The 13,440-nt window shown below is 37.7% G+C and overlaps 1 protein-coding gene across 2 annotated transcripts in view; it reads left to right on the forward strand.

Annotated features, from left to right (window-relative positions):
- NUDT14 (nudix hydrolase 14) overlaps nt 1-13,440 on the forward strand; it is a 93,730-nt gene that overhangs the window by 65,799 nt on the left and 14,491 nt on the right. For both annotated transcript variants that reach the window (XM_034769007.1, XM_034769008.1), the window contains exons 3-4: nt 5,077-5,141; nt 9,656-9,893. In XM_034769007.1, the coding sequence (XP_034624898.1) occupies nt 5,077-5,141; nt 9,656-9,893 (303 nt within the window). The remainder of the gene's footprint in view (nt 1-5,076; nt 5,142-9,655; nt 9,894-13,440) is intronic.

The raw sequence follows: 13,440 nt of genomic DNA on the forward strand, positions 1-13,440 counted from the left end.
TGAAGAATCCTAACCCTCCTTCAGATCCAAGGTGATCTGTGGGGCTTGGTATCTCATTCTGAGGGGAAGCAAACACTAGCCTGCTCCGGAATGATCCTGGGAGCTTTTTGAGGAGTTTTCTTTTCCTGTAGGCTCCTTCCACAGGGTGAACGAGGGCAGTATATTAGTCATATGTTCACTCTGTAACTTGTTTTAAAATGATGGAGACTGGTTCTGGAGCTACCATCTTATACCTGGAATGAGTTTTCCTTGGGAATGACCATTAAATTTTCCAGGGAAGGAACAACAACAAAAATAAATTCAGTGCATCTTTTTTCCATGTGTGCACACAAAATCTATTGTTAGACTAGGGTTTTTTATGTCATTATCAGATTAAATTCTGTGCAGACCTCATACATTTCAAGGAAAGTCTACAATTTTCCTGTTCTTGTGAGTCTGTGTCATTGCTCTCATAACATAAATCTTGGGTTGGGTAAATTTTGTATGTATTATGCTGCCAACCATTAATCACAAGGTTTGCTGTGTACATTTCCATTTTTACTGTTTTTACTTTTATCATTTAAAGTCTATATTGTGTGTGTGTATATATACTATTTTAAACCAAGGTTAACTGTAATGCTATTTTAAGAAATTTCTATGAAACATCAAACATGCATATAAATGTGTTACAGTATTTGGTCAATCAAAGACTATTACAATTCTGCCTTTACAACACATTAGGCCCATTCCACTGTGTGTGTGTGTGTGTGTGTGTGTGTATATATACACCATCCAAAAAATCTATATAAATAAAATTACTCTGAAGATTTTTTTGGATGGTGTGTGTGTGTGTGTGTGTGTGTATATATATATACACCATCCAAAAAATCTTCAGAGTAATTTTTTAAAATAAATATTCTCTCTCTCTCTCTCTCTCTCTGCATGCTGAGATTTACTGATCTGATTTAAAATTCAGGAACATAAGGATGTTTTTGTACCCTTAGAGGGCCAGATTCTGCATCTGAATCCACACACCTGGCTGCTGCACCCATGTGGAGTCCCACTGAATTCAGTGGGGGCTCTTTGTGGGCTCAGGGATCTACCCATGGAAATCCAGTTGGATGACCTGGCCCCCACTTAGTGGATTTTTCAAATACCTGATCCCATGATTTTAGCAGCATGGAATTTCACAAGTAAAAAGGTACAAGCCTCATCATAAGCTGTGAAAGTCTCAAGGATGAGGTTTGATGGATTTTTAAAAAAATCATACCAAATTGCACTCGCATTGTAGCAAACGCATCTATCTCTGAGAGATTTAAATCTTAACCTATTAGGTTGTGACTCCCAAGCTGTGTAAGGAAACATTAGAATTCATCTGCCATAATTTTAAAAAAGCTATAAACATTAAACATTGTGTTCAGAATTTTGTCAGTCTCTGAGAAAATTAAAAGTAATGAAGAAAAATGTTCTACAAATCTGTGGCATCTCTGTGCCTTTTTGTCTCAAGATGGTGTGAGAGACAGACAATTGTAATAACTTGGTATTATTCCATTCCAGTTTAATTTGATCTTGTTCCTTAATTTTGACAGATTGTTTTTAAGTTTCCCATCTGTTCCATAGATATCTCAGATGATTGAATCTTAGGAAAATGTCTAATAGCTGATCCTTCTAAGTAGATGCAAGTTATTTAATACGATATCTTCCTCTCCAGATGCTAAGGAGGCCCAACCAAAGTCAAGGTTGGACGTGTATTAGGGGTGTAAGGAAGGCTATACAACCTCAGAAGCTAGTCTAGCCTTCAAGGGGTTTCCACTATCCCGTCTAACTTTACATTGTTGATTCAACTTCTCAGGTGACTTACACTGTTTTGTAGCCACAATATAAAAGGGAAGTTGTGACATGCCCCAGGGTGCAGTCTGGACTATGGAACCACTGTGCCCCCTTTAACTCTCCAGCCCAGGCTGTCTCCTACACTACTATGCTAGTGAACAGCAAACCCTACAGGCTCTGTTCACTCAGCCATCAGCATGCAGAGGCATGCCCAGCAAAGTACCTAGATCCTCTCCCCAGCCACTCATGAACTGTATACAGGGCGACACCAGCAAATTCTCCCCTCCAGCCCCAGCCTTAGCATTGCACCCCAGAAATGTGCCTTTTACACTGCTCAAGACCTTCTTGAGCAATGAAAGCTCATTAATTAGTTTGTTATTCCGTCAAAGGGAAGTGGACATTCACCAGCCTTTGTAACCTAAGTAGATTCCCCAAACTTCAATCAAAAACACACTGGCTTAGCTAAAACACTAGAATAAGTTTATTAACTAATAAAAGATAGATTATAAGTGATATAGGCATAAAAGTTCAGAATTGGTTACAAAATAAATAAAAGAGAAAAACACAGTCTATTTCCTAAACTTTATCAAGTTAAATCAAATTTGAAGTAATAAAGTTTCTCTTACCCAAAAACCCTAAAACAATCTGTAACCTTTCCAGTTGGGAACACTGCCCCCAGTCCAAATGTTTCTTTGTCTTCCAAATGATTTTGTTGCATTCAGTGTAGGTGGGGGAAGAGAGGTGAAGTGTTGATGTCATTGTCCCTTATTTTATACTCTCTTCCAGGTGCTTGAAACATCCTTGCTGTGTCATGGGGGTTAGACAGCCCCATAGTGTATGTGCTCAAGCGGTGGGCTGTAGTCCACGAAAGCTTATGCTCTAATAAATTTGTTAGTCTCTAAGGTGCCACAAGTACTCCTGTTCTTCTTTTTGCGGATACAGACTAACACGGCTGTTACTCTGAAACCTGTCTTTCATGAGAATTGTAAATCTCTTGTTTACAACTCCCCTGCTGGTGAAGAGCCGTAAATGGCCAGTGATGGTTGCTTAACACCTGGCTGGATATTGGACACTCCTTTGTTGCTACTGAAGAGCTGGTCTATGGGCATTTCCCAGTCTAACAACATGTTTCAGTATAAACGTATAGCAAAATCTCATGACTTCATATACAGTGATACATTTTCACCAAACAGTGATGTTCAACAGATTATAACTTTCAAATGATACCTCACAAGACATACTTTGTACAAAACATATTGTAATACATAATCATATAACAGTGATGAATATTGGGGTTTAGGGTGCTATTTTGAGGTACAGTCTATCGCAGAAGTTCAATAGAGAAACAAACAAAAAATTACTCTTATAGGGACAGAATAGTATCCAAAAAAAGAAAGAGAAATTGAAAATGGTCAAAGAACAATGCTGTGGAAGATCACATAATATACCACAGTCCAGCAAACTGAAATCTTTAACAGCTTCAGACTTAAATTCAGTCCTCCTGTCTTTACACAATATTTGGCTAATAGAGATTCTCTCTTTGGTTGAATATTAGGCTATCTGTAAATAGAAAAAAAAATATCCAGTCATGCACAATAGCACAAAAAAGCTGTGTTGCTGAGTTTAAATTACCCTGCAAATGACATCTGGGGCAGGAGCCATCAGTATCCAATAGAGGTCTCTGTGTATCACCTCAGCTGAGCCAAACACAGGTTTCTAATGGGAGCAGCAGCACTCACTGGCGGCAGGCCTATCATCAACTTTCTCCAATGACATTTCCACGTATGTCCTGTAAATGTGCGTTTACATAATGGTTTGCATGTTTCAGGTGGGTTTGCCCAGTTACGGACTTTAAGAGCAGTGACAAAGGTGCACTTTGCCCAGGTTTGGACTTCATGACTGGGAGTATTGGTGACATTTTTTTTCTTTGTTGCACAACATTGTAGATTTGGAGGTGTGCATTAGTTGCTGGAGTTATGTTATCTTTCCAAATGGGATTAAAATCGGTGTGGGTGAGGAGTCGTTTTTGCCCTCTTATGTCCCTGCACAGGGGTCAGCCAAATTCCAGCATCTAGTGCCCCAATATGTACATTAGGGTCTAGTTTAAAATAGATTTCTATATAGATAACTTACTCTTGTTATAGAAATGCTCTAAATAATCATTTTGACATAAGATGGAATTTAAAATACTGCTGAAGTTTCATAAAGATTTTGTATCTTGGTCGTCCCTTTAGTAATTTATATTCCTAGTAGTTGTTTAAAAAAAAAAACACAGTAGCAAGTGTTTGTTAGTAAATCCATAGTAAAAATGTATATACATCATAATTACATTTCAAATATTGTTGAATACTTGACTGCAGCCTGCAAATATTCCATCATTAACTTAACCCACTGGATTGAAGAACTGTATGATTCACTGAATAATAAATTATCTTTCCAGTGATATGTATTGCACCTCGGCATTGCAAATGAAGGGCTGACACTATGATGATGAGAGTGGTATAAACTTGCTTTTCTGAGTTTTAAAGGGACGCCAATTAGCAATCACACTTTCATCTGAAAATGTTAACTTGTCGTGTGTTACAAATAAAACCTCAGATTAATTTCTTTCCATTATAGTAGAGACAGAAAAATAATTCTCTACTTTTTCGGTACTTCGTGAAGAGTCAGTTTGTTTCCCCAGTATGGTGAGCTAGTCACTTGTATGTGAGGTTTTCATATAGAAACAGGGAAGAAAAATCTTCAAAAAATTTGTGAAACCACAAAAAACTGGTAATAGCTGAAACGATTTATAACTTAATTTTGCAAATAACTAAATTTCAGGTTGATGGTGTCTGTTTTAAAGCAATAGACAAGCAATTTTAGACCTTGACTTCAGCGGGGCTCCTTGCGAGTGCTAGGGTGCAACCATGAAGATTTGATTCCAGGTTTACAGCCTATATCTGTCCCTGATATCAGAAATAACTTGATTTTGGAAGCTCTTCCTGCTGTTATAATTAATAACTGTAGTCTTAGTCTTTTTTTTTTTTTTTTTTTTTTTTTTCTGCAAAGCGACTTAAGAGTGGATAAAGTCATCTGTGTTTTTGGGCCTGATTCTAAATCCACTGAAATCAGTGGATTTTGGATCATGCCCTTGTTGCATTGTACATCATACATGTCTATATAGTTAAAAATAAAATTCATGGGATGTAAGGTTAATAATACTGCATTAATCCATACTGGTTTATTCAGAGTGCATTGATCTGTTTTTTTCCCCCTCTTCCTTAGTGTCTCAATCCTGATATTTAATTCCTCTCGGCAATGCTTTGTTGTGGTGAAGCAGTTCCGCCCAGGTAATCCTCTTCTTTAGCTTTACTTTTGCTCTCAAGTGAAGCAAGCTATTAAGGGTTTAGCAGTTAAAAGTTGGGGGATGTATGGATAGTTGTGGTGATAAAATCTTTGTTCCATATTCTATTCCTTTGTCCTATAGCCCACTCTATTCACTAGATCAGAATTCCACAGAATAGGAATTGCCTTACTAGATGAAACCAGTGATCCAGATAGTCCATTAGTCTGTCTTTGACTTGAGCTACTGCCATGCTTCAGGGGAAGTTGCAAGCAGCCCTGTAGTGAGCAATTATGGAATAAGCTGCTCCTTTAGGAAGTTTCTTCTTGACCTATGGTAATTAGCAGATGGCTTATGCCCTGAATCATTAAGTTTTATATTCCTTATTTTAAAAAAAATATAATCTTATCTAATGTTAGGCAATATATACTTGGGAATTTAAAAGAAACCTCAAAATTAGGGAATATTGATATATTATGCACAAGTATATTTTTGCTTTATTGTATACTCCAATGTAATAGGTAGATTATTGGCTCTCTTACTTGTAAGAGGTGTTGATACCTTAAGAAAGAATCTATTTAAATTAATTTTAGCGTTTTTGTATCAATTGTTATAACTTCTGACAGTATTTATTTTTTGGAGGTTAAAAATAAGATGTATTTTTCCTCAGCATGTTGGTTTTAACCAAAAAAAAAAAAGAGAATCTAAAAGATATTTCTCTTTTTATCTCTGTTGCTAAGAGACTGTTTCAAGACCATTCTGGTAGATGTCATTGGAAACTTTCTGGTGCAGTGTCTTACCATCCGCACTTGCCTACAGTGATTGACAGGCAGTTCAGTGTAATGCAACAATATTGTAACTTGTAGCTCATGTTTTCATTCAGCACTCTGTTGCCTATTGTAAGGAATAGGATTTATTTATATGCTTATTTAAAATCCTTATGTCTTTTATTTGCAACCAAATAGAAACTGCTAGTATGGCTAATACTCTCTTTGAGGCATTCTTAGGCGGCTGTAACTGCAAATATCTTTCATGATGCTTTTTTTCAAATGACTTTACGAAATTCACTCCTGTGCAGAGGGCACAAGGCTCCATGTACACATTAGCCTTTTAATACTATGCAAGACAGAGCTGGACACATTTTGTCTTTGAATCAGGTCTAATGCATAATAAAGTTAATTATTTTTGCAAATTAAAAAGTGTAATAAAATACACCTCTACCCTGATATAACAGTGTCCTCGGGAGCCAAAAAATCTTACCGCGTTATATCGAACTTGCTTTGATCCTCCGGAGCGCACAGCCCTGCCCCCCCCGGAGCACGGCTTTACCGCGTTATATCCGAATTCATGTTATATTGGGTCGCGTTATATCGGGGTAGAGATGTAGATTCTTTTCAGGATGAATTTCTCATGGCAAGAGAAACACATTAAACTGCTAGATAATATGAAATTAGGTTGGTCCATAAGCAAAGGGAATAGAGAAAACTGAATAAATGGAATACTATAAGTGTTCTGGCCAAGTGGATACCTCCAATATGCCATCTCCATGGAAATGTCAAATTCTGCTGGCTCTACAGGGCCTAGTCTTCCAAAAAGCCTGCTGTTTTGATGTTTGATGTTATGTTCACAGAGATCAGAGAGGGCCCTGAATGTGCTCCGAATGGCTGGCCTTCTATGCAAATGGGCAGTCAAACGTTCCAGTTCAGCTACTGCTCATACCCACTCCTTCCAGAGTATATGTGATAGGATTAGATTTCCATTGCCTGGGATTGATCTGCCATGCTGTCTGTAAAAATGCATAAATTAAGTGATGATTCTCTCTGTGTCCTATTTGCTCCCCTGTCAGAATCCCAACAGAAAGAGGATAGGGGAAGGGCACATTTCTGTGGATATTTGAGAATTTGTGAATGATCAGCAGCAGTTTAAATCACTAGGTGTGTCTACTACAAGTGTGACTGTTGTATACATGTGTCTGCCCCTCCTCAGACAGATGAGAGGGTAGGACTAATTGATTCTTTTGCTAAAATGAAAATCTAAAAGAATCTAAATTCCACTTTAGTACCTTACAGATGCCCCGTTGAGATAGACTCTAGATATCATTAATTTGATAGTCAACGGACCACATCTTTCCAAATACAATTAAACAGTATGTAACTGGAGAAGACTTGGGTTAGTAGCACTAAACATACACCATGGGATTTTCAAGTTAACGTATAACAACCTTTCAGTGGGTTGTATGTATTTGCTTTTCCAGTGACTCAAAATACATAGCACCCAAGGCTTGTCACCAGCCAGGTTTTACATCTTAGGGCTCCCAAAACAATTGGTGAAAACAAAAAGAAATCAAAAGTTTAAACAGCAAACCAGTTCCCTCCCTGATCTGCTAAATTCAAGGAGCCTCTCCAAATCTATACTGCTGACTCCCCCCTCTTTTTCCTTGGAGAGCAAGCAAACCTTTTGTTTCAGTTACTTGAACGGGCTTGTTTTGGGTAACAATATCACCTGGTTTGACTAAGGCAGTTCAACTCTCTTCCCTGTGCCACGGCTGCACTGGAAGGAACTCACATAGTTAGGACTTTCCACTCTGAGAATCCACAAATCTTGCCTATGTGCTGGATCATTAATCATTAATAATTAATGATTCATGGCTAGGGCTCTACCAAATTCACTGCCATGAAAAGCACATCACGGACCAGTGAAATTTGTTAGAGTAATTCTGAGCTGAACTGCGGTTGTGTGTATCGGAGCTGCTTTGTCTGAAGTCAAGACTGGTGGAATCTGACCTCACTAACCATGTCATGGCATTTTCCCAGAAACGTTTTGGATATTTTCCCATATTTACCATCTGAGTCAAACTCAAATTTTGGATGTTGGAGCAAGCACATTAAAAATTCCCCCAGATTTGCTCAGTAAGATCCAACAAATAAAGCCAGATGCTCAGCTCAGGTAAATTGTCATACCTCTCGGAGCTATGGCAGTTTAGACCAGTTAAGGATGTGTCTTCAGGATCTCCTTGACTTAAGCCAAATACCCTCAGTAGTGGGCTACTTCTTTGGGAGTAATATTCCTTTATAACCAAAGATGAAAAGGGACAATGAAACATTGGACCAAGTTCAGTTGCTAACATTAAATTTGTACTCTCTTATGTAACAGAGTTTTAACATTTGGAATGAGACTTAGGAAAAAAATGTGCATGTTTATCATTTACTTGAAACTCATGTTACACTTATATTATATATTAATATATTTTAAACATTAAGGTATAATAAATGTCACAGATTATTAGATAAAACAGCAGTTTTCATGCTGGATATCAGATTATTAAATAAAGTAACAGTTTTCATGCTGGATATCTTATAACATTTAAATATCACGTTTTTTCCTGTATCAAATTTGTTAATAAAAGAAAGGGGGTGAAAATGGGAAACTTTGCAAAGAAGAGACAAATAGAGCTACATCTGTAAAAGAAAGTTTGAATGGCTCTATATTTTTGGTAGTGCTTCTCTGTGTTTTAGGACCCAATCCTGCAGGCTTTACTTAGGAAAAATGTCCACTGAGATCAGTGAGAGTTTTGACTAAAAACTGTAGAATCTGGCCCTTAGTATTTCCTTTAGGAGTGTATTACAGTGACAGCTGTTTCTAGATTAATGCAAAAGGTCCTTTGCAAATTCCACTCAAGAATCTGTGCAAAGAACTATATGTTCAAAAGAGGATTTTTCAAACAAACATACATGCTTTTCATAACCCTGTCCAAATAACAGCTGAGTTGACAGGCTGAAAGATTCATCATTGTACACATGGTACAAAATGTACAGACCAACTTCCCAGCAGAGATAAATGCATAGATTAAAATAAACCCTGATATGTACACTGGCCAACAAATGGAAGTTGTTTTGAACAATAGATTTTTGGGTTCAACCAGTTGCACTTAGTTTTGGTAGCATGTATGAGACATCCATATCAATATAAGCAGAACTAATGTTCAAAGGACCATTTCACAGAAATGAAATAGAAAACAAAAATTCCACTATTTCATTTTTTTCTCGTTTTAACTAAAAATCAACTATGGATTTCCCCATCAGTAGTAAATGCTTCACAATTAAGCAGTTTCAAATACTTACATCTCATAGCACTTGTGTTCCTTTATGATATATTGTGGAAACAGATTTTCAAAAGATGTGAAATATTGCATGCTCCAGTCGCTTATGTGGGTAGTTATTGTGGCCTGTCACTTTGGTATGCAAATCATAGAATTTATCCACACAAAACCCATCATTTGTGTGTAAAAGTGATAATGTGCAAAAGTTGTCTTAATGTGATTTTTGCACACACACCAATGCAGGCAGCTGAACACCTTTTAGAATGTAGTCCTACATGATTTATTGTGTCTATTAGTTGGATTTGTTATAAATTGCATGGTGAAATTCACTTGGAGTAAGGGATCTTTTTATGCCTCTTGAAATGGTATGGTAATAGTAAACTTTTCCACGCACAGTTGTTTTTTCTTTTGCATTTTTTTAGCTGTTTACATGTGTGAAATGGAACGGCACCATCCTCAAGACTTTCAAAGTAAAGACCAGGATAGCTGGCATCCTCTATTGGATCCCTTACCAGCTACAGAAGGCGTGACCTATGAACTCTGCGCTGGCTTAGTAGACAAGCCAGGACTTTCTTTGGAGGAAATTGCATGCAACGAAGTCTTAGAAGAGTGTGGTTATGACGTTCCCATTACCAACCTGAAGAGAATCACTTCGTACAGGTAAATAGCAGCCAAGTTGATGCTTTGTATTTAATCTTTTTCAAATGACAATTGTTAGAATAGCTTAGGGGTAAATTAATTTCCTTGCCAAATCAATGAGCTGGGAGAAACAGCCATCCACTATTGCTTAAGGGTGTAAACACCAAGAAAGAAGAAGAATTATTTAGGGAGATAAGGGCTATAAACTGAGATTAATTAGATGAAATTCAAATTGAGGAAAATTGGGCTAGTAAAAACGATTAGACTGGGGAATAGAGAACCCCAAGGGAATTGGTGGAAAACCCATTGCTTGGGGCTCTTAAATGTTGAGTGGTTGAAGTGCTAGAAAGTGTATTATAAGAAACAATCCTATACTCACAGGATGATAGGCTAGCTGACCTATTGTATTAGATCTTTTCATCTCTGATTTCCATTATTCTAATTAAAAACTGAGATGCACAACATGGGCTGTGAGCCTACACTGATGGGACCCCAGCATGAGGGTTTGTGCCACTGGATCTGTTCGCAAGATCAGGGCCATATGAAATATGTATTAGGATACATTTTATATCACTTTATTGCTGGCGCTGTTATGAACATTTTTACATGTGTAAAATATTTTAATAAATTACATCAGAAATAAGAGGAGAATATATTTGTGCTGTTCAGAATTAAAGAAATGTCAAGAATTAAATAATTTCAGAAGAAAATGTTTTCACAGCCTTATTGCCATTATATCTCCCTACCAGGCTGTAGCATTGTTAAAGGCATCTGTTACCGTTATCCAAAATACATGTACAAGAGAATGGCTGCAGGTTTTTTACTTACTTCATTTTTACTTGACAGCTCTATTGAACTAGACCCTGTCATTGGTTTTTAATTTGGGAATTGAATACAAATCCACAGCTGTCAATCCTGGCAAATGTTATTTCCTGCTGGATTAACAAGCAACGCTTCTGATGGGGCGGGTGGGGGGGGGGGGTGAGGGGTGAATCACAGGAGTTGTCTCTTGCAACTCCTTGAAGCTCTATTAGGGTTTTTTTTTTTACTGAAAGAAACATTGCTTTCTAGAATTAACAAAAGCTGTTCATAGTATTTTGTATTTTGTGTGACATTGATGTGCTGTACCGACACAGATATCTAAAAAAATCTTTTAAAAAAATAAGTTGTGACCCTATTTCCATTGTAAACCCTCCATTTTTAGGGTTTATGACTCAATAGTAAGAATTCACATTTAGCTGAAACAACATACATTCTCTGTTAACAAATTTCTTTTAATTTTACAGAATTTTTTTTTTAGTTGAGTTGTCCAGGTTTTACTTGCAGTGTGACTCACAAATAGAATACATTTAGTGTGGTGATTAATCTTTAAGGCCCCTGTCCTACATTGTGGTGCTTATTGGCACAGCAGTTCACCTGCCTGGAGCCCCACTTGGTGGACCTCCACACAGGCTGAGTGATTCACTTTTGTAAATCAAAATGCAGGATTGTGACCCTAAAGCTGATATTTTTCTGGCTTTTATTTTGCACCTTGAAATAGGGTATTGGTGGTTTGTTTCAATTAAAAACTCACCTGTTGTTGGACTCTTTATAACTCTGCACTGCCACATGGGAGACAGAGTTGATTCCAAATCCTGTGTTCTTGCCCCCTTAGAAGGAATATGTTCAGCTCCTGTTGGGGAGAAGGGCTTTTGCAGCATTCATGTCTGGGTCCTGTTCACTCTTCCTCAGCTTGCAGCATGGTGGCCCAACATGAGCCTTGAGTATTGGCTGTAAGGGCAGAGTGTGAGAATTGGTCCCCTCTGTCAGGGACATTGAGTACCTCCGGAGGAAGTGGGGAGAACACTGAGCTTACCAATATCAGTGTTTGAAAAAATAGCTGTTCTTCAGATTGTTGAAATGCATTCTAGATAGTATCTTTATCAACCCTCTAATAGCCAATACAAAATGCTGACATAAGACATTAGAATGGCTAGTATGTGTTCTTTCAGTGATTTTGGGATTAACATATAGTACATTGATCAGATCCATTATTATAGTCTATCATCTCAGTGATCTATATAATTTTTCCATTAAGTATTTATTGACCTGATATTTCAAGTCAGTACTGTGCAGAGTTCTTCACATTGTACAGCTTTGCATTTTCAGTCCCCACTGCTTTGTTCCTGGGAAGCATCTCAACAGGCGTGCAGTTGTGAAATCAGTTTGATGTGAACTAAGAGGAAGGTGTCTGGACATACAGTAAACAGTCGCATGTCAGTGCTCATTCTGAATTTCCTTCTTGTGAAAGTTTGAATTTAAGTAGTGAACAGTAATCTAATCTAAGTTTTATTTGTTTTCATAAGTGAAGCCACTGTTTTAGTACAATAAAATTAGGAACATTTTAAAGTTATGACTATGCAAGAGTGACACCTTCTTACTCAACAGTATGACAGCTATTGGGGGTGAGACTGCAGCTTGCCCTATAGGCCTACATAGGCAATCAGAGTTTATAAAGTTTTAAGCTCAATCCCCTGCCTAGGCTTCCCACACTTGCACAGGTGGGAGGAGATTAGGAGGGTGAGGGTGAGGGGGTTGTGAGCAGAGCCTTTACTCTGCCCCTCACAGCTGATACAGAACAGAGGAGAAAGTAATCTGTTGTTGTAGTCCAGGAGCATGAGTGTAACAGAAAGTGAATTATGGCTCTTAGAGACATAATTTGTTGTCTGGTCTGCTCTGGGGGCTTTGCATTTATGTATCATCTCTTACTCAGGGCAGATTGCATAATCAGTCTAGCTTTATGCTATCTGAGTATTATAGTTGGGGTTGGTAGTCCCACGTATTACTAAGACTGCCTGACAGTTCCTATTATAAAGATTCTGTTTTCAGTTGCTTATAATTTTGTCAAACTTTAAGCATTTGGGCTGAAATTTTATATGCTGAGTGTCTGCCTCAGGCTGATTTTTTTCCCCCCCCAGCCAAAATGGTTCAACCGTTTCTGAAAACCAGGCTAGTGAAACATATGTTGTTTTGACTATGTTAAAAAAATTTCTGGTGCCCTCTTCTTTGAGAAATTTAGGAGCTGCTTTGGAGCACTAGAATACAGTCCCCTTCAGAGCCTTGAATGAAATCCATGATTTCTGAGTTTCACCATTCCTCTGCAGACAGCAGGTATCTATGAAACCCACTCGCAAAGTGTCTCATCCCACTTATTTACTATTTTTTGAGTTCTTGGCTTTGCAACTTAAAAATGTTACTTTAACATAGTGTTTTTGTGTGTCATTATTTATAGCTCTATCATTGGGCTAGACACTTTAGAGGTGTGTAAGAGAATAAGACCTGTATTCCTTTGGATGCCGCAAAAAGCAATATGATTATCATCTTATAAAAGAAATACCAGTTTTTCTGTGTCCTATGAGTGACCAGGTCTTTTGTGTTTTCCCTTTTATTAGGTGGTGACAAGTTTCCTCCCGGTCCCCAGGTGGGTGGCTATGGTTTCAAACTTGAACTTCTATGAAGTTCATCTGTGAACTAGCTTTTTAGGCTTCAACCCCCTCCGTGCCATGCGCAAGGCTTGTTTTATTGCACT

The sequence above is a fragment of the Trachemys scripta genome, chromosome 4 (assembly GCF_013100865.1).
Source record: "Trachemys scripta elegans isolate TJP31775 chromosome 4, CAS_Tse_1.0, whole genome shotgun sequence".
In the NCBI taxonomy this organism is placed as follows: Eukaryota; Metazoa; Chordata; order Testudines; family Emydidae; genus Trachemys; species Trachemys scripta.